This window comes from Halichoerus grypus, chromosome 4 (assembly GCF_964656455.1).
Source record: "Halichoerus grypus chromosome 4, mHalGry1.hap1.1, whole genome shotgun sequence".
Lineage (NCBI taxonomy): Eukaryota > Metazoa > Chordata > Mammalia > Carnivora > Phocidae > Halichoerus > Halichoerus grypus.
Genome location: NC_135715.1, coordinates 123506754 through 123534345, shown reverse-complemented (window position 1 = coordinate 123534345; position 27592 = coordinate 123506754). Strand labels below are relative to the sequence as shown.

Below are 27592 nucleotides of genomic sequence, written 5' to 3'. Positions count from 1 at the left end.
CCTTCTGTGCTTCGCCATAAAAGACGTGCATTATTGGGAAACCAAATAGATCAGTGTTTCTCAAGCTTCTTTTATAATGACCCAGAAAATTTCATTTTTTCCAAAATCAAAGACCCCACTAAAAAAGAGAATTATAGGCCAATATCCCTGATGAACATGAATGCAAAATTCTCAGAATATCTCATTTCTTATGACATTGATATGTGAATTTCATGACCTTCTAATAAATGGGTCACAGTTTTGAAAATTTTTCTGCAACTGGGACTAAAGAATTCAAAATCTTAGAAATGGCCTAAAATTTTAGGGTTCAAAGCCAGTGTTTTCTGTGTATTATTTATCTTTGATTCTCTCACTGGAGTAATGGGTTCCTCTGGAATTCTGATGTAAGTTCTAATATAAAAGGGCATTGGGATACAAGGCTTTAGCTTCTTTTTCAACTCTTGAAAGACCCTACTTGTACAGGGAATGTTGTCAGCATCAGTAGAGGGGCAAGGGGAAACCCATGCAAGGAAATCCTTTATCTACTTCTGTTCTGTGAAGCCACCTTTTTTTTTCCCTGTTAAATTCTGTCTCTCTAAATGCGTTGAGAACATATATGTATATGTATATGTATATGGCCTCTTCTGCCAGTAGTAACTGAACCTACAGTATTGCAAATAAAATAAAACTTTTGATTTGTACTAGGAATATTTTGTTGGAAATGTTAAGAAGAAATGCAAGTTATAACAATAGAGTTATTTGAGATTACCTCCTAAGTGAATGGTGCAGCTTTTAAGTGAATAGTTTCCAAATGGCTATACCACCTTAAATAATCTACAAGTGATTTTAATGATATCCCCAGAATTTTGGTAATGGCAAATATACTCTGTGAAGCAATCATGATAGCATGATAATAGTTTCAATTTCTTCGTGAAGGTAGCTGCTGTCCCAGATAACTTCTTGCATGCTGACCTTCCTCAAAAAGCTTTAGTAGGGTAGTATCTGCCCTAAACTTGCCAACTCATGCTTTAACAATTTTAACAGCTAAAGTTACTCAATATGAAGCAGACTACCTTGCTAAGCAAGAAAATTTCAATGTCTCAGGGAAGAATATTATTATATTTCATTCCAATTTTTAAGGATACAATCCAACTAGACAGCAAGCAATTTTGATGAACCAAAATAAAATTTAAAAGTCACACTAGCCATGTTTCAAGTGGTCAACAGCTATCACATTATCGATACCAACCTGAAACACGGCTAGTGTGCTTTTAAAGTTTATTTGGTTTTAATTAAATATAATTATCCTCATATTGTTGGTTAATGGCTACTCTATCAGACTGTGCAGATTTAAACATTGCTTTTGATACATTGGTCTTTGGTTCATCAAAATTGCTTGCTGTCTAGTTGGATGCTATCCTTAAAAATTGGAATGAAATGTAATGAGAAGACTTGATTATTTTTAAATCTAGCTGAAGGTGTAACCACACAGAGAAGAACTATTTAAAGAGACTTTTAAAATATTATAATTTGACTGTATATCCCTAGTGGACTACATGCTAAAGGCCAAAAGAATTGTCAGTAACTATATTCTTGTGTTGATGTTGGTATTGTTATTCTGAGATTGTTATTCTTTTGGTTGTGTATTTTGTTATAAATCAAATGAGTAATTCTGTGTTGAGGACTGAAAGTGTCAAGAACTGATATTTGGTACAAGAACTGAGATTTTTTGGCAAGTGAAAAGCAAGAACTGAGGATGTAAAAATTGATATGGTACAATAAAAATCCTATAATCCTAAATTTAAGTTGAAAGCGTTGACATGACCTTTGTCTAAAGAATGAAATACAATTTTTTAAAAATTTATTTTTTCTATATTCCGGGGACCTGTAACCTAACTTCATACACTCACAAATGCAGAACTCTGCTAAGGCTTGCACTACCCTCATGAAGCTACAGTCTCCATTCTCACTCCCTACAATTATATGTTCTTGACCCCTTATTATGTCTGACCCCCTCCCCCCCCTTTTTAAAAACTTTTGATCGCCTTCACCCATTTTTCCCACCCTCTACCTCCTGCCTCTGGCAACCACCAACTGTTCTCTGTATCTATGAGCTAGGCTTTCTTTTTTTTTCTTTCTAATTTTTTTAGATTCCACATATAATAGAGATCATACAGTATTTGTCTTTTTCTTTCTGACTTACTGCACTTAGCATAATGCCCTTAAGGTCAATTCATGTCATTGCAAATGGCAAGATTTTATTATTTTTTTAATGTATGCTCACAATCTCTTTATCCATTCATCAACAATGGACACTTAGGTTGTTTCCATATATTGGCTATTGTAAATAATGCGGCATTGAACATGGTGGTGCACATATCCTTTTGAGTTACTGTTTTTGTTTCATTTTGATAAATACCCAGAAGTGGAATTGGTGGATCATATGGTAGTTACATTTTAAATGTTTTCAAGGAAACTTCATACTGTTTCACAACAATTTATATCCCCACCAATAGTGCACAAAGGGTTCTCTTTTCTCCACATCTTCGTCAACACTTGTTATTTCTTGTCTTTTTGATGATAGCTATTCTAACAGGTGTAAGGTGATATGTCATTGTGATTTTGATTTGCATTAACCTGATGATTAATGATGTTGCGTATCTTTTTATGTACCTGTTGGCCATCTGTATGTTTTCTTTGGGAAAATGTGTATTCAGATCTTATGCCAGTTTTTAATTAGATTGTTTTGGGGTTTTTTTTTTGCTATTGAGTCATACGAGTTTTTTTATATATTTTGGATATTAACCTTTTATCAGATACATGATTTGCAGATATTTTTTCCATTCAGTAGGTTGCCTTTTTATTTTATTGATGGTTTCCTTTGCTGTTTGAAAGTTTTTTATTTTTATGTAGTCCCACTTACTTGTTTTTGTTTTTGTTGCTTTTACTTTTGATGTCAGATTCAAAGGAGCTTATCTATGTTTTCTTCTAGGAGTTTTATGGATTCAGGTCTTAAGTTCAAGTTTTTAATCCATTCTGAGTTAATTTTTTGTATGTAATTTTATGTATGGTAAGATAGTTGTCCAGTTTCACTCTTTTGCATGTGGCTCTTATTTTCCCGACACCATTTATTGAAGAGACTGCCCTTTCCCCATTGTATGTTCTTGCCTCCTTTGTCATAAATTATTTAACCATGTATGCCTGGATTTGTTTCTGGGCTTTCTATTCTATTCTACTGATCTGTATATCTGTTTTTATGCAAATACCATACTGTTTTAATTATTTTGGCTTTGTAATAGAGTTTGAAATCAGAGAGCATGATTCCTCCAGCTTTATTTTTCTTTTTCAAGGTTGCTTTGGCTATTCAGGGTGTATTGAATTTTAGGATTGTTCGTTTTTATTTCTATGAAAAATGCCATTGGAATTTTTATAGGGATTGTATTGAATCTGTTGATTGCTTTCGGTAATATAGATATTTTAACAATATTAATTCTTCCAATCTGTGAGCACAGAATATCTTTCCATTTAGTTTTGTCTTCTTCAATTTCTTTCATTAATGTCTTGTGATTTTCAATATACTGATTTTTCACCTTCTTGATTAAATTTATTCCTAGGTATTTTATTCTTTTTGTTGCAATTGTAAATGGGATTATTTTCTTAATTTCTCTTTCTAATAGTTCACTATTAGTATTAGCAACACAACAGATTTTTATGTATTGATTTTTGTATCCTGCAAGTTTACTGAATTCATTTATTAGTTCTAATAGTTTTTGATGAAGTCTTTAGAGTTTTCTGTATATAAAATCATGCCATATGCAAACAGACAGTTTTACTTTATCCTTTCCAATTTGGATGTCTTTTATTTCTTTTTCTTGCCTAATTGACCTGGCTAGGACTTTCAATATTATGCTGAATAAAAGTGGAGAGTAGACACCCCTTTCTTGTTCCTGATCTTAGAGGAAAAGCTTTTAGCTTTTTATCATTGAGTATGATGTTAAGCTGTGGGCTTGTCATCTATGACCTTTATTATGTTGAAGTACACTACCTCTATACTTGCTTTGTTTTTATCGTAAATGGATTTTGAATTTTGTCAAGTGCTTTTTCCACATCTGTTGAGATGATCATATGATTTTTATCCTTCATTTTGTTAGTAGGTATATTGCATTTGTTGATTTGTAGATGTTGAACCAGCCTTGCATCTCTGGAATAAATCACATTTGATCATGGTGTATTATCCTTTTAATGTATTGTTGGATTTGGTTTACTAATATTTGGTTGAGGATTTTTGCATGTATGCTCATCAGGGATATTGGCCTGTGATTTTCTTTTCTTGTGTCATCTTCGTCTGGTTTTGTATCAGGGTAATGCTGGCCTCCTAAAAAATGAATTTGGAAGAGTTTCCTCCTCTTCTACTTTGTGGAAGAGTTTGAGAAGGATTGGTATTAATTCTTCTTTGAATGTTTGATAGAATTCACCAGTGAAATTATCTGGTCCTGGACTTCTGTGTTTTAAAAAGTTTTTGAATATGGATTCAATTTCCTTACTAGTAATTGGTCTGTTCAGATTTTCTGTTTCATCATGATTCAGTCCTGGTAGCTTGTATATTTCTAGAAATGCATCCATTTCTTCTAGGTTGTCCAATTTGTTGGCATTTAAGTGTTCATAATAGTTTCTTATGATCCTTTGTATTTCTGTAGTATAAGTTGTAACATCTGTTTCATTTCTGATTTTATTTATTTGGTATTCTCCCTTTGTTTCTTGGTGAGTCCAGCTAAAAGTTTGTCAGTCTTGTTTATCTTTTCAAAGAACCAGCTCTTACTTTCATTGATCTTTTCTATTGTCTTCTTAGTCTCTATTTCTGCTATAATTTTTGTTACTTCCTTACTTCTGCTTGGGCTTTGTTTGTTCTTGTTTTTCTAGTTACTTCAGGTGTAAAGTTACATTGTTTGAGACTTCTTGTTTCTTGAGGTAGGCATTTATCACTATGAAATTTCCTCTTAGGACTGCTTTTGCTGCATCCCATAAATTTTGATATATTTTCCATTTTCATTTGTCTTTGGGGATTTTTTGTTTGTTTGTTTTCTCTTTTCACTTTTGACCCATTGGTTGTTCAGTAGCATGTTGTTTAATCTCCACATATTTGTGAATTTTCCAGTTTTCTTCATATAACTGATTATAGTTTTATATCACTGTACTTAGGAAAGATGCTTGGTATGATTTTAGTCCTCTTAAATTTATTAAGACTTGTTTGTGCCCTAGCATATGAATTCTGGAGAATGTTCCATGTGCACCTGAGAAGAATACATATTCTATTGATTTTGATAAGAATGTTTTGTGTAAATATGTTAAGTTCATCTGATCTAACTTGTTGTTTAAGGTCAATGTTTCCTTATTGATTTTCTGTCCAGATGTTCTATCCTTTGATATAAGTGGGATATTAAAGTCCTCAACAATTATGTATTGCTGTCTATTTTCCCCTTAGGTCTGTTAACATTTGCTTATATATTTAGGACCTCCTATGTTGGGTGCACAATGTAAGTGTTATATCCTATTGTGGGTTGACCTCTTTATCATTATGTAATGCCCTTTTTTGTCTCTTATTACAGTCCTTGTTTTAAAGTCAATTTTGACTGATACAAATATAGTTACCTCTGCTTTCTTTTGGTTTCTATTTGTATGGACTATCTTTTTCCATCCCCTTACTTTCAGTTCATATGTTTCCTTACATCTAAAGTGAGTCTCTTGTAGGCAGCATACAAATTGGGCCTTGTTTTATTTATCCATTTAGACACATAATGAAACACAGCTATTTTTAATGAATTATTTTCTTTGAATTGTAAAATTTAAAATGTGACCACTTACTATTTTTCTTTTGGGGTAACATTGTGATAAGATAGAATTAATACTATTTAGCTGGATTATCTTCACCCTCTAAACAAGTTACTCTTAGGTTAATAAAGGAATATATTTTTACAAATATGAATGACTTTTTTCTTTGTTTATAATATTAGGAATATTGAGATATTTTAGTACCATTTAAACTCAGATCTTCCCCAGTGTTTCCAGGAGTACCTATGATTTCTATGCTGGAGTTTTAAAATATTTTAATATTCCCTGTGATCATTTTGAAACAAATTTGATAGAATACTGGCTCTAATATTGGGATTTTACAATTTAATAATTATAGCATTGCTATTTTTCTTGCCATATCTTTGTTTTCTTTTTGAATATGACCCACTAATTTAAGGCACATAAATAATGAATACACATTTTCATTTATTCAACAAATATTTAATAAGCAAATGTTTTGGGCAAGGTACCCTACTTAGACTCTATGGGAACTGTAAGATATTACAAACCTGATTTCTGCTCCCATAATCTTACAGATTTTGTTCTCATAAACTTACAGATTGCAAGTTCATAATTGTAATACAGGATAAAATATGATAAGTACAATAAAATAGACTGTGATAAAATGCTTTTTAAAGATTATAAATTTCAGAGCTTTGACTTCTCAAAATTGTTAATAATTAACAGTACTAAGGATTTGGGGTGATTGGTTTCCAGCTTGGGTAATAAGGTAAACCTCCATGGAGTGTCATTTTCACCTGGGACTTGAAGAACAGGAAGAATTTGATATGTGGGTATTGAGCAAGGGGTGAAAAACATTGTAGAGAGGAGAACACAACTTGAACTAAGATAAGGATTTGGGAAAGTGTGGGTATAATAACATTTGGGTTTGTTTGGGTAATATTGAGAGGGAAATTTTGAGAAGTGAAAAAGTTTAGAAGGTAAGCCTGAGTAGTTTGGGTTCAATTTTTTTGTTAATATGGGAAAAGGGTGGACCTTGAGTATGTCATATGATATGTCATCACAATGGTCTTTTTTTCAAAAGATTGTTTTGTTGGGAGAGAAGAGTCACTTAGATGACAGTTCAAGTAAGGAAAAATGATGAAAAGATTAGGATAGTGATAGTGGTTATCTCTAGCATCAGATGGCTATAATATTAGATAATGGAGATTTTTAAATTCTATTATGGTGTGTGAGAAGTCTTACAGTAAAATGGTTCCTGAAAATTTAAATATAATTTCAGTGGGGCACCTGGGTAGCTCAGTTGGTTAAGTGTCCAACTCTTGATACCAGCTCAGGTCTTAATTTCAGGGTTGTGAGATTGAGCCTCACTTTGGGCTCCATGCTAGGTGTGGAGCCTACTTTAAAAAAAAGTAATAATAAATTAAAAAATAATAATAAATATAATTTCAGAGCTCTAAAATGCTATAAACTTTAGCAGAATATATTCAGTAGTCACCCACTATAGAATTAATTTTCTCCCAACCACTAGTATACAGGTGATCCTTGAACAACACAGGTTGGAACTGCATAGGACCATTTATGTGCAGATTTTTTTTCAGTAAATATATTGGGAAAATTTTTTGAGATTTGCAACAATTTGAAAAATTCACAGATGAACTGCGTAGCTTAGAAATATCAAAAAAATTAAGAAAAAGGTATGTCATGAATGCGTAAAATGTAAGTAGATTCTAGTCTGTTTCATCACTTACTAGCACAAAATATACACAAATCTATAAAAAGTTAAAATTTATTATAACTTACACACAGACTATTCATGGCACCATTCACAGCTAAGAGAAATGTAAACAAACATAAAGATATAGTATTAAATTATAACTGCATAAAATTAACTGTGGTACATATTTACTACTGTAATGATTTTGTACACACCTCCTACTGCTATCACAGTGAGCTCAAGTTTTGCAAGTGTCTGCTTAAAACGCTGAGTGATGCTAATCATCTCTGCATGAGCAGTTCATCTCTCTAGTAAATTGCATACTGCAGTCAAAAGTGATCTCTTCTGGTTCTTGCATACTTCTCACATTGTTTAATGCAATACCGTAAATCTTAAATAACACCTTGGGACCCATACAAAGTGCCCCTATTGGGTGCTGGAAGTGCTCCCAAGAAGCAGAGAAAAGTCGTATTACAAGAAAAAATTGAATTGCTTGATATGTACTGTAGGTTGAGGTCTGCAGCAATAGTTGACTGCAATTTCAGAATAAATGAATCTAACACAAGGACCATTGTAAAAAAAGAAAAAGAAATTCATGAAGTGGTCACTGCAGCTACACCTGCAGGCATGAAAATCTTAACGCTTTTTGTGAAATACCTTTTTCTCTTGTACTGAAAATGCAGCTTTTATGTGGGTGCAGGATTGCTATAAGAAAGGCATACCTATATACCTATAGACTCCAATAGGATTTGAGAAAAAGCAAAATCATTATATATGACAACTTAAAGTAAAAGGAAAGTGAAGGATCTAAAGCTAGAAAATTTAATGCCAGCAAAGGATGGTTTGATAATTTTAGAAAAAGGTTTGGCTTAAAAAATGTCAAGATAACAGGGGAAGTAGCTTCTGCCAACCACGAAGCCCTAGATGAGTTCCCGGGCACCATTAAGAAAATTATTGAGGAGAAAGGATTTCTGCCTAAACAAGTTTTTAATGCAGATGAAAGTGCCCTATTCTGGAAAAAAAGTGCTGCAAAGACATTCAGTAGTAAGAAAGACAAGGAAGCACCAGGATCTAAGGTAGGAAGGACTGCATTTTAAGATCAGGACTGCCCTTATCTGTAAAGCTGCTAACCCTTGGTTAAAGGAAAAAGATAAATACCAGATACCAGTCTTTTGTTTGTACAAGAAGAACCCCTGGGCAAAAAGAATCCTTTTCTGGGTTGTATCCATTGATGCTTTGTCCCTGAAGTCAGGAAGTACCCTGCCAGTAAGGGACTGCCTTTTATTTTATTATTTTTTATTATTTTTTAAAGATTTTATTTATTTATTTATTTGTCAGAGAATGAGAGAGGGAGAGAGCATGCGCACAAGCAGGGGGCGTGGCAGGCAGAGGGAGAAGCCGGCTCCCTGCTGAGCAAGGAGCCATATGCGAGCTTGATCCTAGGACCCTGACTTGATCCTGAGCCACCAAAGCGCCCCAAGGGACTGCCTTTTTAAAGTTCTTTTGATATTGGTTACCCAGAGCCTTTTAGGGCTCTTTACACATGGTACTCTATTGAAAGGTTTGTCAGTGCAATGGAGGAGAACCTTGATAGAGAAAACATCATGAAAGTCTGGAAGGATTGTACCATTGAAGATGCCATCATTGTTATAGAAAATGCTGTGAAAGCCATAAACCCAAAACAAATTCTTGCTGGAGAAAACTGTGTCAAGATGTATTGTGCATGACTTCATAGGATTTACAACACAACCAATCAGGGAAATCATGAGATTGTGATTATGGCAAAAGAGGTGTAGTGCAGGGGATGTAGAGGGGTTTCAAGTGGATCTTGGAGAAATTCAAGAGCTAATAGATGCCATACCAGGGGAATTAATAGAAGATGACTTGATGAAAATGAGTCCTTCCAAACCAGTGCCAGGTGATGAGGAAGAAGACATGGAAGAAGCAGTGCCAAATTGACATTAGATAATCTGGCATTAGTGTTCTAGTTACTTAAGACTGCTTTTTACTTCTTTTATAACATGGACCGTTATGATATGGGCACTGAAACTAAAGCAAATGGTGGAAGGATTGATACTGTACAGAAATGTTTCTAGAGAAATTAAAAGCAAAAAAGTCAGAAATCATAATGTGCAGTATTTCTGTAAAGTTACACTAAGTGTGCCTGCCTGTCCTGCCTCCCTTTCCACCTCCTCTGCCTCTTCCACCTTTGCCACCCATGAGACAGCAAGACCAAGCCCTCCCCCTTCCTCCGCCTTCTTAGCCTCCAGTGGAAAGACGACAAGGGTGGAGACCTTTATGGTGATTCATTTCCACTTAATGAATAGTAAATAATCATTATGCTGTACATTTAATAAACTTATCTGTTGTATGTGTCATATGAAAATCTAATAACTGTACAGCAAGAACTGAATAAGATGTTTTTGTGTCATTACCATCATCACCCCCTAAGTTTTCATCATGTAGAACATTGTATGTAAGACTTGTGTGGAAGTGGATAGCCTATACTTAACATAGGCATAAGGTGAATGATATTTAATATAAAGTCAGTGTATTAGTTTTCATACTGTTTCATAACTTTGCTTTCAAAGAATTACATTACTGTACAGTATGCCTCTCATAATTGGAGAAACTATGTATCAGCCTATAACAATTTATGCATTAGTGTATAGGCTTGGTTACTGTGAAGCATTGTATCCATTATACTAGACTATCATAAAGCAATCATATTGCTACATTTTCATTATCAATGCATGAATACCTGTAAATAAACACGAATTTCTTTTTTTACATTATCTTTACATTTTTGATGTCTAACGTTTGTTAATGATACATATAATTATCATCTACATTTTTTATCATATATGATTTTTTATAACATTTTCTTTTCTCTGGCTTACTTTATTGTAAGAATACAGTATATAATATGTATATAAAATGGGTATTAATCAACTGTACATTATCAGTAAGGCTTTCAGTTAACAGTAGGGTTTTAGCAGTTAAGTTTTTCAGGAGTCAAAAGTTAAGCAGATTTTTGACTGCACTGGGTTGGGTGGGGGTTAGCGCTCCAACCACTGCATTGTTCAAGGGTTAACTATACTTCTATGCTTGCTTTCTAGAAGATAGGGACATGTTCAAGTTTTAGAAAACATTAAACATCAAAATGCACATGATTGCTTACATTTGGGATGTTTGAAATCACCTTTTAAACCTGTCTATAAGTAGGTTCTGTAAACAAATTGGTTAGATTTATATATTTTAAGCCTAGTTTTTGATATCAATACCCAATTAAAGGAGAGGAAGACATGGTATTAGTGAGTGTTGGTAGGACTAGGCTAAATTTTTGTGAGCTTGTTTTTAAAATTATTTTTAGGGTTAATGTGACCCTGACACATGTTACACAGATATAAGTTGTATAAACTTAATAGTAGCCATAGATTCCTGCAAACTTGTGTTTTTTTATAGATCATTATAACAAGTCATGGAAAAGCTATTTTTTGAAAACTTTTCATGCATTCTGAGGAAGGGCAATAATTTCAGAAAACATAAGTGCATTTTCTTTTCCTGATCATGCCTTCATTTATAATAAACCTCTGAGAAAGTGGAATCTGATCAGGCATGCATACCAGAGCTCTAGAGATTAGCATTGGGCTAGCCAAAGTTCTGTTTAGTGTGATAAATGTGACTTCGTTTGTCTCTTCCAGCCTCTGAGACAAGGATTGTCAGTATTAACTTAAAATTCCTAAAAGTATATTTCTGACCTTATCAGTTTTGAAGGAATTAACCTGACATAGGACTATAATACTAAGATTTAGTTTAGGTTAGATGGGTCACACCCATGCTAGTAAATTCCCAGGATGTTGGGCAGATTTTATTGCTATTTTGGACTTGTGTGGTATAAAATTTTGTATAAAATAAGTGAACATTCTGTAAGTCTTGGATTGAAAAGTGTAACAAGGGGAGATCTGGTTAACTTACATGTTTCATGTATGTATTTTATGTGTGATTTGATCCAGATTTTTTCAGTTAAAGAGTCTTAATATAAGTAAATTTGGTATTCACACAAGGAATCGAAGCATAGGTTTTGCTATGTTCTGTTGGACCCTAGCATTAATGATATTTTGTCTTAAATTTAGGAAAAATAATAATATAGTAAAATACAGTCAGAAGCAAGATATATCTTTCCAAGAAGTCAAAGTTTTTGACATAGATCAAAAAGAAGGAATAGGAAGAAAACAATACAATATAATTACAAATTTCAACTTTCTGGAAAAATGTTTTTCTGTTACTTTCCCAATAGGAAATTCTTAAAACTTGAATTTATTTGGTAAAAGCAGTGTACTTAGTTGAAATATTGTCCATTTTTATCTAGATCTTAATTTTTCTTTGAGTTTATCCAGTTTGGAGTTTGCTCAGTTTCTTGAATCTAATCAGTTATGTCTTTCATCAAAAATGGGAAGTTTTCAGGGTGCCTGGGTGGCTCAGTCAGTTAAGCATTTGCCTTTGGCTCAGGTCATGATCTCAGGGTCCTGGGATCAAGCCCCATGTCAGGTTCCCTGCTCAGTGGAGAGTCTGTTTCTCCTTCTCCCTCTCCCCCTCCCCTTCCACTCATGTGCGCACGCTCTCTCTCAAAAAAATAGATAAAATCTTTAAAAAAAAGGGAAAGTTTTCAGGTACTATTATTTCTTCCAAGTAATTTTTCAGCACCACATCTCACGTCTCCTTCTGTGGCTCCAGTGACACAGCTATTAGACCTTTTGTTGCTGTCCCACATGTCCCTGAGCTTTCATTATTTGTTTTTAATGGTTATTCTCTCTGTTCAGATTGGATAATTTCTGTTTATCTATCTTGAAGTTCATTAATTCTTTTCTATATCATCTGCATTCTACTGTGTCCATTCAGTGAGTTTTTAACTTTTGTTATTGCATTTTTAATTTTAAAATTTCCATTGGTTCTTTATATCTTCTCTTTTAATGTGGAGTCTATTTTTCCACTTGCTTCAAGCATGTTCATTATAAGTTGTCCAATAATCAACAACTCATTTATACTATATAATAGGCATCTAGAAATAAGAATTTGTCTATGGTTAAGTAAACTATTTTTTTTTTTAAAGATTTTATTTATTTATTTGACAGAGAGAGAGAGAGAGCACAAGTGGGGGGAGTGGCAGGCAAAGGGAGAAACAGGCTCCCTGAGGAGCAGGGAGCCTGATTTGGGACTCGATCCCAGGACCCCAGGATCGTGACCTGACCTGAAGGCAGTCACTTAACCAGCTGAGCCACCCAGGCGCCCCTAAGTAAACTATTATTATTAGTGAATAATATAGCTGAGAGGAAATTGGTTTTATGACTTGATATAGAATCTTGCATTTGGGTTAGTGAACAATTAGTCTAAGTCAATAACATTTATACAGCAGTTTTCAAAATACATGTGGTTCTTTATGGAATAATTTTTTTTTTTTTTTAGCATCCTTTGTAATTTTGGGCTCTTGGTTAATGGTAACTGAAATGTAGAGTTTGTGACTAATTCATCTCTTTCGAACCATCCGGAGCAAATGATTATAAGTCTTCTTCCTAAAGTACCCTCAGGGACAAATTTTGCATCTGTAAAATCACTTAATATGTTCTTGATCAAGAATTTTTTCTACACCAGAAATAAAATTTAAGATTATACTTGACACTTGAAATATGTCAGAGTTAGAGGCCCCAACCCCCTATGCAATTGAAAATCTGTGTATGCGTTTTGATTCTCTAGAAACCTAATAGCCTAACATTGACTAGAAGGCTTACTAAGAACATAAACAGTTGATTAACACATATTTTGTGTATTATATACTGTATTCTTACAGTAAAGTAAGAGAAAAGAAAATATTATCAAGAAAATCATAAGGAAGAGAAAATACATTTAAAGTAATGTACTATATCCAGGGGTGCCTGAGTGGCTCAGTTGGTTAAATGTCTTATTCTTGGTTTCGGCTCAGGGCATGATCTCGAGGTCATGGGATTGCACCCTGCATCCGGCTCAGTGAAGAGTCAGCTTCAGATTCTTTCTCCCTCCCCCTATGACCCTCAATGCAGGGCTCAATCCCACCCTGAGATCATGACCTGAGCTGAAATCAAGAGTCAAACACTTAATTGACTGAGTCACCCAGGTGCCCCTGTACTTTTTTAAAACAAAATTAGAACCTCAATGAGATATCACCTCACACCAGTCAGAATGGCTAAAATTAACAAGTCAGGAAATGACAGATGTTGGCGGGGATGCGGAGAAAGGGGAACCCTCCTACACTGTTGGTGGGAATGCAAGCTGTTGCAGCCACTCTGGAAAACAGTATGGAGGTTCCTCAAAAAGTTGAAAATAGAACTACCATACGATCCAGCAATTGCACTACTGGGTATTTACCCCAAAGATACAAATGTAGGGATCTGAAGGGGTACGTGCACCCCGATGTTTATAGCAACAATGTCCACAATAGCCAAACTGTGGAAAGAGCCAAGATGTCCATCGACAGATGAATGGATAAAGAAGATGTGGTATATATATACCATGGAATCAAAAGGAATGAGATCTTGCCATCAAAAGGAATGAGATCTTGCCATTTGCAACGACGTGGTTGGAACTGGAGGGTATTATGCTGAGCAAAATAAGTCAAACAGAGAAAGACATGTATCATATGACCTCACTGATATGAGGAATTCTTAATCTCAGGAAACAAATTGAGGGTTGCTGGAGTGGGGGGTGGGGTGGGAGGGGTGGGGTGACTGGGTGATAGACACCGGGGAGGGTATGTGCTCTGGTAAGCGCTGTGAATTGTGCAAGACTGCTGAATCTCAGATCTGTACCTCTGAAACAAATAATGCAATATATGTTAAGAAAGAAAATAAAAAGAAGAAGATAGCAGGAGGGGAAGAATGAAGGGGGGAAATCGGAGGGGGAGACGAACCATGAGAGACAATGGACTCTAAAAAACAAACTGAGGGTTCTAGAGGGGAGGGGGGTGGGAGGATGGGTTAGCCTGGTGATGGGTATTAAAGAGGGCACTTTCTGCATGGAGCCCTGGGTGTTATGCACAAACAATGAACCATGGAACACTACATCTAAAACTAATGATGTAGTGTATGGTGATTAACATAACAATAAAAAATTTTAAAAAAAGAAACATAAAGGTGGAAATAGTAAAAATGTGGTCTTTCTATAATTCTTCTAAAAAAATAAATAAAAAACAAAATTAGATCATACTTTATGTTATATATGTTGCCTTTTTTCATTTAACACTAACCGTGAATGTTTTCTTGTGTTAAATAGTATTAGAAAATAAGATTTTTAATGGGTTATGTGTTAACCACTTTAATAAATATTTCAGTTTATTTTGTTGGAGTAGAGAAATTCTTCCTAGATTTTGATGGGTCATTAGCCCTCTTAATTTTTTATGGTATTACATTTTATTTTTCTGGGTTTTTATAGGTATTTTTAGAGGGAAAAGAAAAAGGCTGAATAAGAGACTATTTTTTAGTATATGTGCTGCTAAAGTGAGCAGAGACTATTTTTTAGATGCTTTTTAAAAATTTTTATTTCTAATGAATCATGGAACACTACATTAAAAACTAATGATGTACTGTATGGTGACTAACATAACAAATAAATAAATAAATAAGTAAGTAAAAGAAATTTTTGTTTCTTTTAAGGTTTTTTAAAGTTTATTTTCTTTAATAATCTCTACACCCAACATGAGGCTCGAACTCATGACCCTGAGATCACAAGTCACAGGCTTTTCTGACTGAGCCAGCCAGGTGCCCTTACATGCCTTTTTTTTTTTTTTTTTAAACCAGGAGTTCTTAAGACCACAATTCTTATTCTTTGGTCTTCTTATTTTTGGCCTAAAATTTTCTGTTTTTTTTTTTAAATAAAATTTATTTTTTGTTACATTTTAATTGTTCACAGTGCCTTATCTGTTTCTTCCCCTATTTCTTAAAGTGTTAAAAAAGTATAGTGTCCACACTTAACATGTCCCTTAGTAATTCAGATTATAATAAAATTTCTTAAATACCAAGAGTGAGGTCAGATTTTTGCCTCTGACACTTAATAGCTTTGTTTATGGCAAGTTACTTAATTTTTATATGTCTGTGTTTCCTCATCTGAAAATTATTATTATTGATGACAATATATTTGCAGTTTACTTGGTATAATTAAAATAATGAAGAGAAAATACTTAACATAGTGCCTGATATAAATACTAGACTCCCAATAAGTAGTATGGTGATGGATGGAGTTATTAATAGGGTTTTAAGTGGTGATGATACTGTCAGTAATAGTAGAATGTATTTGATACATTGATCCACATTGAAATTCAGTTTTAAGTTAATTTACTTGTTATGTAATCTGACTCCTCATTTTTTTTTTAAACTCTGTTTCTTTTTAGTGGTTTTCCCAATCTTGTATTCATGGTGCTTTCGGTCCTTTATACAACTTTGAACATATTCCATTTGAACTGTGTGTTTTCCAATATATCTATTATCAATTTTATTTTGCCTGCCATAGAATTAAACAACTTCACTAAAATTGTTTCCCTGAAAATTTGGTGAATGTATTTAATTATTTCAAATTATTAAATGTATAAACAAAAATTCAAAAGGGTAAATAATAGGATCAACATTTAAATATCTCCTTCATCCTATTTTTTTCACTTCAGTTTTTCACTTAATTTTTTTTTAGAGTTTAATGATAAGAGTGTCAAGGAAAACAGTCATGACTATGAAAAATATCTCTATAATTTCCCCTTATGTTTTATATTTAGCTCATTCAACCAAAAAATATTGAGCACATATTATGTATGAGGCTAAAGAATGTAGATGGAGGAACTTTGTAGAGCCTTTCAATGATTTTATAGTTTATCTTAAATATAACTGCAATGTTTATTGAAAAGTTGAAGAAGTGCCATTATCTAATTTATATTTTTAACAAAGTTTACTCTATGAAGAATGGATTTTAGCAGCAAGGATTAGGGTACTGGGACAAAAGAAAACAGTTTCTAGAGGAAAACTGTTAGTGACATGGATCAGGGTGGTACTATGGAGATGGAAAAATGTAGATCAATTTAAAATTATGGTAGAAGTAAAAAATAAAATAAAATTATGATAGTAAAGTTGAGAAGACTTGGCAATGGACTGGATTGGGGGTCAGGAGGATAGACAGGTACATGCTCAACCCCCTTTATGGGATATGAATTCCATGCTTTGCATACAGTGTTTGCCTCCTGCATTAAAGATACCATTGTTTAAATTTTTCCATCTGATTTGTTTGCATTCCCCCAGTCAGATTGCTGCCAACTTTTATTCTAAAATTCTCTTTACCTCCTGGTTAATTTCTGTATTATTTTTATAGTCTGTCTTTCTGCTGAGCTATAGACTCGCCTGATTAGATTTTGCTTAACTTTCATGCGTTGTTTTGGCAGCGGGATCCCAACACTGAAGTCATACTAATGATGGGCCAGACCTGAGTAAGTGATGTTATGAGGGGCAAGTTAAAAAAAAAAAAAAAAAAAAAGGAAACCATAAAAGTAGACAATTTCATTTTAATAATCTTAGTTGAAAATGAGGGTAAAAAATATGGGTGGCAAAATAGGGATGAGTGGTCAAAGGAGAGTTCCTGTTGTTTTTAAAGATGGAAGATAACTGAGAAGAGTCCAGTAGAGAGAGAGAAAAGGGAGAGAATGATCAGTGAGGTAAATTTCCTGACAAGCTGCAAAAAGGTGATAATTAGTTTAAGAGAATGAAGGAAGTCTACCTTCTCCATTTTAACAGACGGGAAGGAAAGGATGAGTCATTAGATTTTAAATTTTCTAAGAGGAAGAAATTGTTTTACTATAATATTGTAAATCCATCACTTAGTTCCCCCCCAACCTCCAATGGGGAGGTTACTAATTAATGTCAATAGAGCCAAGCATTCTATTCAACAATTACCTTATTTTATTCTTATTCTTTTTGCTTTCCTCTTTAAAACAAATGAAGATCGAAAACAGAGAAGAGAGAACTGAGTATCCAGGGGGATACTGAAAAAGAGTTAGTAGGTAGTAAGATGTGTCACTTACAACTTCCCCAAGTAGGTGATTGACTCAGTCTACCAGGGTCAGGGTATTTGGGGTACAGAGTTAGGAGGATGTTCTTCATAGGGGAGTAAGATCTAATTTGAAGACACATTGTACAGTGGCTTGAAATTAGGATTTGAAGACCAAGCAAGAATGAAAGTGCCTCCTACTTCCAGTTGGGAACTCAGATTTTGAAGTCACAGCAAATAGGATTGGACAGATGGTCATGTTATTAAGAAGTGATATGAGAGGGCGCCTGGGTGGCTCAGTTGGTTGGGCGACTGCCTTCGGCTCAGGTCATGATCCTGGAGACCCTGGATCGAGTCCCGCATCAGGCTCCCATCAGAAGCCTGCTTCTCCCTCTGACCCTCCCCCCTCTCATGTGCTCTCTCTCTCATTCTCTCTGTCTCAAATAAATAAATAAAATCTTTAAAAAAAAAAAAAAAAAAAAGAAGTGATATGAGAAAGAGATCCTTTAGATCAGTGGTTTGAAAACTTTTTTTTTAATGCAATGGGACCCTTTTTTCAAACAAAATCTCACATGGAATCTCACTATACAAAACAGATAAAAGAGGATCTTTGATGGAAGTTAGTAGCATATGGGCTAGAGCCATACCCTCTACTTCTTTTTTTCCTTGCTTTTTTCCAACACACTTAAAAATACCTAAGACTCTGCAGAACATTTTTAAATTCAAAAGAAGACAAAAACAGTTCACCCTTTTTTTTCAGCCCTCCACACCCCAACCTCTGGCAACCACCAGTCTGTTCTCTGTATCTATGTGCTTGGTTTTTTCTTATTTTTATTTCTAAATTTTTTAAAGATATACACACGTAAGAGAGATCATATGGTGTTTATTTTTCTCTGACTTACTTCACTTTGCACAATGCCATCGAGGTCCATTCATGTTGTCACAAAGAGCAAGATTTCATTCTTTTTATGGCTGAGGAATATTCCATTATATTTATACCACAATTTCTTTATCCATTCATCCATTGATGGATACTGAAGTTGTTTCCATACCTTGGGTATTGTAAATAATGCTGCTGTGAACATGGGGGTGCCTATTATCTTTTCGAATTAGTGTTTTCATTTTGATAAATACCCAGAAATGGAATTATCGGATCATTATATTTTTAATTTTTTTGAGGAACCTCCATACTGTTTTCCTTAGTAGCTGCACCAATTTACATCCCCACCAGCTGTGCACAAGGGTTCCCTTTTCTCCATTCCCTTGCTAATACTTGTTATTTCTTGTCTTTCAGATAATAGCCATTCTAACGGGTGTGAGGTGTTATCTCATTGTGGTTTGAATTTGCATCACCCTGATGATTAGTGATATGAACATCTTTCCATGTACCCCCAGAGCTAGGTGATGAAGGGATGTTCCCTGCATGACAGCTAGAAAAACCAGGGCTCCAGACATAAAAACTAGGATACCAGATGTGTATAAAACTCTCTAGGAGACACTAGGACCCTGGAATGTGACAAATGGTGAGCTCCAAGATAGTACCCAGCCTCCAAGTTCTCTGGAAAAGATTACAGTCAGCCCTTCGATGTATGTTTAATTAGAAGCTGACCCCTCAGGTCAAATTCATGGTGATTAGCTAATAAAGCTCCCTCACAGAAAGATCAAGCTGTGCGTTTGTTGCATCTTCCCTTTGCTGGACATGGTAGCTGTTTAAGAACCCTTTCTCTGCTTGGTGCAGTCGTGTGGATCTGTGAGTGTGAGCCCCACTGCCCACCAGAGCCAGGTGATGTAGAGCTATCCCTTGGAAGCAGTCAAAAAATCAGTGTTCTAGATAGGGGTATGATTATTACAGTGTGTGGGACCAGGAAAACAATCTCCCCTGGCCTCTACAAGTAGGCAGTCAAGAGGTGTTTCCTAGGTAGTAGCCATCAAAATTGGGGCACTAGTTGCATGTAAAAGCTTCCTTCTGGAAGATACTGGTGTTCTGGAGTACAACAGAGAGGAAAGTGTGAAGATGACATCTGCCAGTCTCCATCCTTGGCGAGTGTTCCAGCAAGCTCCTGGATGTGTGTGTTAAATTAGATGCTGCTCCCTCATGCCGATGCTTTAACATAAGTAGGTGAACCTTCTTCACTTTAGGTCTGGGTGTGATTGGCTGCCTCTGAGCTGGGTCCTGGGGTGGGTGAATCTGAGTGTGAGTCCTCTAAGAGCAGTTTCTCAGATCACATGGTCTTGTAGGTCTTGGAATGCAAGCCTTGTTGGGTTCTCAAAGTTAGTTGTTTGGGGGCTCATCTCTCAAGTATGTGTCATAAAAGTTGGGGTGCCCAATGTGGGGCTCGAACTCTTTGCTCCCCAGGGAGAACTTCTGGGTTTTGAGTTCCTTCCTGGTTGTGGGTCTCCGTGCCAGGAGTGGGGTTTTATAGCATTTTATTCTTTAAGAAGTGTGTTTTTCCTGTTAGTTTAGCTCTGCTTCTTTCCCGCTGAAAGGGAGTTTTAATTCTATTTCATCAGACTGTAGTACTTGGAGTCTTTCTTTATTCAACTTCTGAGTGTATGTGGATATCTTGCATAAAGTAACATGACTTCTATTTGTTAGCCTGCTTCGTTTTTCTCAATCTCTTATTCATCAGCCTCAATTACTCTCCAGAAATATCTCAGAAATTCCAGTTAATTTTAGTTGTATTTCCTAGTTAAGCAAAGCTTTAGGTCTTTTTGCGTGTACTTTGGGACTTTGTAGATGAAAGGAACAATTAACTAGACATTGTCTCTCTTTTTATTCTTCTGACTTTTGTATCCTTGTTAGAAATCTCTAATCCTAGTCAATAAATTCATATACTCTACCTGCAGTTTAGATGATCCATACATGTTAAATTTTGCTCAGATCTTCTATAATATTCTTTTATATCTTAGGATAACCTCTTTCTCACAGATATCTCATTGCAAAGGAATATTTAATCCTTTTGAATAGATATTTACTGAACAGTATGAAAATCAGTGCTTTACTCTTGGATAATTTTCTTATCAAGTCTCTTGAGGTATAAATAAGATGAGTAAATCTTTAAAAGATTTAGCAGAAATTTGTAATTTAGCATGATACACATTAGGAGATAGAACCAGGCCAATGAAAGGGAGGATAAGGAAAAAGTGGAATTAAATTGTTAAATATTTTAAAGAATTATTTATTCATTTTAGGGGGGGAAGGGTAAAGGGAGAGGGAGAGAGAGAATCTCAAACAGACTCCCCACTGAATGCCAGGGCTCCATCTCATGACCCTAAGATTATGACCTGAGCTGAAATCGAGAGTTGGACGCTTAACCAACCGAGCCACTCAGCCACCCGAAATTGTTAAATATTTTAATGCAATGTGAAGGTTTTGTTTTGTTTTGTTTTGTTTTGTTTACCATCAAGTTGATAAAATTCTGATAGTAGGCACTATCAGAGGGTTAGTTTAGTTCAACCCTATCATTTTTCAGACAGGGAAACTGGTATTTAGGGTGTCTGAGACTTGCTCCAGATCACAGGCTGCAACACAGAGCACCTGATTGCCAGCCCACTTTTGTTTGGGGATGTAATTGTTACTCTTTACAGTGGTAGTAAAATGTGTGAAGCTTCAAAGGAAATTGGTTCATTTTATATAGTCATGCTTTAAACCACAATATACTATACTTAATGACTCAAAGTAACTATTTTTGAAAATGTAGGTAAAATAAAAGTTTTGTAATTAGAATGATTTCCCTTCAAATATATAATTTTGTTTGTTGTCTAATAAGGTGTTTCTGCCTTATCTCCTGTTTCACAAAATCCCTTACCAGAAAAGTGTTTGTGTCTTCTTGGCTTTTGTTTTTGTTTTGCTACTTAAAATCTTGAAATATTATTTGTCCAAGTGTTCAGTTGCCTGGAAGTTATCTAAAGAAACAGTTTTATAAAAGCCTTTGTCAGAACTTTTAGAAAATACTGGAATTGTAAATCTGTTAGTGGTACTACTAAACCAAAAGCAGCAGCATAGTGACTACCTCATGATCTTTATTGTTCTTGATTATTGTTTTTCACTTGAGTTTACATTGCAAGGAAAAGCCAGGTTTCATCAAATCTACTTTTGTGCTTTGAATTCCCACAGAGAACTTTTGGTATTGTTGGCAAAGATAAAGACAGAACACCTTCTAGAAGAAACATCTAAGTCTCTTTTTATGTTTACTTTCTGAATATTCAGTCTATTCTGTAGCTGTGCTTTTAGCACTAAAGAATCGTGCAACTAAAACAAAGGGCAGCTGATCACATTTGTATTTCTTAGTCAACATGTCTTGTCCTTCCCTAATAGCACCTGCTCAGGTTTATGCCCAGCAGCTGTCAGCATTCATAAACACTGTGATTACACAAAAGGGAAGTTTGATATGCCTGAATTTGAACAGTGTTATCGTTAACAACTGATCATTGAGTCTTTCTGGAATGAGTATAGAAAATCATCATGCAGGAAAGTTGTTTGTGGTAATTCTGATTTTTGTCTATTCTCAGAATTGTTATTGGCAAATATCATCCTAGTAAAATATAGTAAATTCATATTATCCAGCATGAGCAGATATTCTGATATGTGTTAATGACATATCGTACTTTATCAATTTCAAACAATTAGGACAAAATGTAAAATAAGAGACTAGAGTTAGACTGACACAAATGATATGTTGAATATAATGATCATGTTATAATTTGTCACAATGTCAATAAATCAGTTTGAATCATCTTATTATAACAATTATATAGAACTACTACTTAATAGAAAGTTTTAGTTAGTTGAATTCTAAGTAATATAATTTTTGATACTTTAGATCAGGATCTCTCAACCTTGGCACTACTAACATTTTGGGCCGGGTAATTTTCTGTGTGCAGGATGTCCTGTGCATTGTAGGAGTTTAGCAGCATCCCTGGACTCTATCGCTGCAGTACTAAGATCAAAATAGTTGAAATAAAATAATACATGAATAATGTAGATAATAGAACTTCTAAGGAAAAGCTTATGCTCTACATAAGCATTTTTTTTTTAAGTTAAGCCCTTTTCCACTTAAATGAACAAAAGGAACCAAGAATAAAAGAGAAAATTCCACTTTCACTGAAACTAAAAAAGGCCCTTAACATCATACTACTAGCTGTAGTTCTACTCTTTCTTATTGCCAGGTTTAAATTTTATTTTTAAACAATGTTATAATAAAGAACCTACTAGTATTTTATTTCTACAGAATAGATTCTCAAAAGTAGATTGTAAGATCCAAGTATATGTATATTTTTAATTTTAATGACCATTTCCAAGAAAAGATCTCCAATAAGCAATATGTAAAGACTGCTCATTTTGCTTTCTGGGTTTTACTTGCTTTAGTCCTGAATCAAGTTATAGCAACAGAAAGAATTACAGCAACAGAAAGAAATATACGTAGGGTTCATAATTTATTATCCTAAAAAAAGTAATGACTATTATTTATTGAATAGTTTTTTTTTTTTAAAGATTTTATTTATTTATTTGAGAGAGAGAGAGCACATGAGAAGGGGGAGGGTCAGAGGGAGAAGCAGACTCCCTGCCGAGCAGGGAGCCCGATGCGGGACTCGATCCCGGGACTCCAGGATCATGACCTGAGCCGAAGGCAGTCGCTTAACCAACTGAGCCACCCAGGCGCCCCTTATTGAATAGTTTTATGCCAAGTACTCAGCTAAAGTACTTATTTATATCACCAAATTATTTTTGCTGTGGAGTACAAAGGCAAATTTAAAAAAAAAACCTTTACATTATTTTTTAAAAATAACATGTTTAAATAGTACATTTTAGAATTTTTTTAAGACAATGAGGTTACCAGCTATACATTTTTAAAAATAGCCCTTTTTTGTAAACTCTTAACTAGGTAAAGGATACATAATTTTTGTATGTAGTGAAATGAGACTTGTTGGTGAAAATAATTTGTGGAGAAAATGTCAGTACGGGCCCTGCCATCAGACCAGCCACCTGTCTCCAAGCTCATTTGTGACTGTTTGATGGCCCAAAACCTGCCTTTTAAACATTAGTTTCATGTAACCATCAATACCAACTACTCTTTTCCATGATGAATGCTAATAAAGAGAAAGGAAAGTTCTTTAAGAATATGGACATACTCATTATAGCAGTATCATCATCTGTAGAGGTGATTGAGAGCAGTGACAGAATATGAAGAGAAACATAATGATGGATATTTGTATATATTGCAAAATGATCATCGCAATAAGCCTACTTAACATTCATCACCACACAGTTACAATTTCTTTTCTTGTGATGAGAACTTTTAAGATCTACTTTCTTAGAACTTTCAAATATACACTATAGTAATACTAACAGTAGTCACCATGTTGTACATTATATCCCATGACTTACTTATTTTAAAACTAGAAGTTTATATGTTTTGATCCCCCTTCACCCATTTTTACTCTACATTTTTAATATCAACATAAACTTACAACAAGACCAATGTAAGTTTGCACCTGAAATAGCTAAGCAAAAAAAAAAAGTTACATGTAAGTGAATTGGTCATTATAAATGGGTTGTACTAAGGCCATTTTAACTATAGTTCAAACCTGACATTAGTAACAACTCTAAAATATATTTGTCTTTTTGGTGGGGGAGGAGTGCTTGCTCTGATAGAGGTTACCAGGTCAGATCCTTGGATGCTTAAGATTTTCAAGACTTGAATTTACAAGACAGTCCATTCAAATGTGGTGTTATTTTCTTGAGTTAAGATAATATGGGTATTCTGTTGTAAATGAATAGATGATGAGGTGATTTAAGAAGAATAAGAAGTTAATATGTTATATGCAAGTCTATTAAGAGAAGTTTTGGTACACTTAACATTAAACTTATTTCATAAATTGGTATTTTAAATTATACTTATGTTTTTATTCCATATTTTATCTTTCTGAAGAACATGTATTTTGAAATTATTTCACATTTTATAAAAGTATGCCTAAATGTTTGACTTATTTTGATACTAAGGTATGTTTAATTCTTTGAATAATTCCACTATCTAGTACTGAGAATTAACATTTTTCTCCCTCTCATAGATATGGAGTCTGGAGAACGGTTACCATCCTCAACAGCCTCCACTACTACACCTTCATCTTCTCTACCTTCTGTGGCTTCATCAGTTTCAAAAGGCGGCCTTTCCACGGGAGCTGCTTCACTTAGCTCTACAATCAACCCATGTGGTGAATACCCTTTATTAACTCAGTTTTAGAATGCCATCCATTTACTAATTTGCATTCGTAGTATTTTATTGAACTGAATAAAATGATTTCATTACCTCTTTTGACCTGTTGAACAATAACTAGGTTAAACATCTAGTTTGTGCTTTTTCTGTATTTTACCAGCACACTGAGATTGCACTTTTCATGCTTAGTAGAAGCTCTCTTTGAGAGTTTCATCATAATTTCTTAATTTGACCATTTCAATTAATAAATGAGTACACGCAAAATGTTTTGAAACAATAGGCCCATGAGGGAGTGAAGAAATACAAAGGAGTCCTTGGTGATAAGATTAGGTACCAATGCTATGGACCTTTTATTCTAAATTTGCTTCTGGTATTTGAAATAATCCTTCACCAAACTCCAGCTACCCCTGTTCACAGATGTGTACTAAGGGAGATAGATCATTTACTCGATGGAAAATATTTTAAAAAATTAACAGCATGACAAGTTTCTCTTTAAACATGAACAAAGTTTAGATTGCTAAAAAGACAATAATAAGAGCTTTATTTCAGAAATTAAAATACCATAAATTTTGATTAATTATGTAGAAAGTTTTTTTAATTACTGCCCCAAATCACTCTTTGTTCAAACACAGGTTTGGTAGAATACATCCTTTTTTTAAAAAAAGAAAACATGTTAAGTGTGATCAACTCATTCCTTTATCACTAGGAAGCTTTTTAACTTTAAATATTTTTTATCTTAAAGATTATTTCGTATGTTTATAAGCAGAAGAACTAAATGATATCTCACTTTTTAAAATTAGATTTATAATTTTGGATAAATGCAGTGCATAAATATGGAATGTTTGCTAACAAAATACCTTGGTAAATTGCCAAATACATATTTGTTCAATTATTTTTTTAATCAATGGAATGACAGGAAGGATGTCATTTTGTCATTGATGTATCAGAACAATTTTTTGTAGAATTTTCTTAGTGATTATAAAATAACTAAGATAAAACACTCTTTTATTAAAAAAATAAATAAATAAAATCCCTGTTCTCTTGCGTCCTGTGCAGTCTTGGTTAAGTCCTTTCACAACTTCATGCACACTTCCCTTATATATGAAATGATGAATGCCTTCGATGATATGCTGTATTCAAAAATAGTGATGCAGGTTTATCTTAAGTTAGTTTGTCTAAATGATTGCACACAATTGTATCTTTGTAATTATTCTTCCCTGCTTTTTATAATTCTTCTCTCCTTAGTTGTCAACTCATTTCAGTGTATCTTCCAATCTGCCGTCTAACTTTGTATTTACTTCTGAATTAGTCTTTATATAAGGTTTCTGGAGAATTTTTTTTTTTAATGTTGAAGATTTAATAGCATTCTTGAGTACAGAGCCATGAGTTTTCTGGACACTTTGCTGTTACCAATTTCTCAGTTTTCTGAATTAGTCAATGTTGAGCACTATTTTTTGTTGGCAGTAGTTGGGAGTTGCAAAAGGGGTGTGGGGTATGCTGAGTTGCTGGGTAGCATCAGAAATTTCCTTGTCTGGAAAGGAATTCATTTTTTATCATTTATTTACCAACTTAAAAGGTTGTAGACTTTTTAGGTTGAGTTGCTTATTTTGAATGGAAACATATTTTATTTCTATGTTTATTCAGAAATAGATCAGTTATTAACACATTATACTTTCAGTATGTACAGCATGAGTTTTTTCACTTTCTAAGAAAATGCTTTTTTTTTGTTTTTAGCTTTAACAGTGTTATGGTTTATGTTTAAAGTAAAGCCTTATATTAACTTCCAACCCAAAGGTTGCTTAAGAGAATGTGCAGTTGTCCTACATAGCTCTATTTATCATTTTCCTGTCTTCTCTTATTTGATTCATTCTTTTTGGCCCATTCATTCTGATAATTCTCTTCATTTTAAAACAAGATCGTCGAGTGTTAATGGGCCTGGACTCTGTCTTAATAAACAACTTAAATCTCCTCAATTTGTTTGATTTATAGAGACAAGAAAACAATTTTCATCTTTAAAATGTCAAAACCTCAGCAGTTCTTTAATGGCTCCTTTGAGGACATTCTGTTGTTTTAAACAGTTATTTTAACTGGCCATTCTCTGTCATCTTCATTAATGGTATGTCTATAGGAATTCTTCTGAGTTACAAAGGATGTAATTCAAACCTGCTTTCAAATTTTGAATCATCAACTAATTTTTTTGAGTGAATACCTTGTCAGGATTTGGGATTAAACCTACCTACAAGTTAGTCTGTCACTATTATGGATGCTGGCAGAAGACATGAAACTCCTGGGTCAGAAATTTTATTACTTATTGTCACAGCAGTTAACATGAATATCATGTTGGCATTGGTTCCCCATGCCTCCCAAGTCCCACAGAGGTTACATGATGGCCCAATTGAACCTTATAAATGCAGTGGGTTTGTATCACAGCTGAAGAATACTGAACTTGGGGAATCCATTGCTTTCATAAAAATGAAAGCAAACCCACTCTTTGTCTTAAAGATGTTGCTTTATCTTTCAGGGTTGTTCCTTGCAAATGCAATCTTGAGAAATGGCCTGCTTAAAGAATGGTCTAGGCTTTGCATTCTTAGCATACCCAGTGACAACATGCAGGGACCTGGGAGGATTGCATCTCACAACACAACACACTTTAATTTTATTGTAGTAACTAGGTTAGAAAACAACATTGCAATAATGATTGATTGATATAAGTCTATCTGCATATGGATTTTGTTGATCTTATCAGAAGAGTAATATTTCTTTTCCCTTTAAGGTATGAGTTTTTAAAAATAACTGCCTATTTCTAAAAAATAAT

The 27592-nt window shown here is 34.2% G+C and overlaps 1 protein-coding gene across 24 annotated transcripts in view; it reads left to right on the top strand.

Annotated features, from left to right (window-relative positions):
* Window positions 1-27592, top strand: part of BAZ2B (bromodomain adjacent to zinc finger domain 2B) — a 381813-nt gene that overhangs the window by 219881 nt on the left and 134340 nt on the right. For all 24 annotated transcript variants that reach the window (XM_078070865.1, XM_078070858.1, XM_078070860.1 and 21 more), the window contains one exon: window positions 24632-24775. In XM_078070865.1, coding sequence (XP_077926991.1) covers window positions 24634-24775 — 142 coding nt within the window. In that variant the 5' untranslated portion in view covers window positions 24632-24633. The remainder of the gene's footprint in view (window positions 1-24631; window positions 24776-27592) is intronic.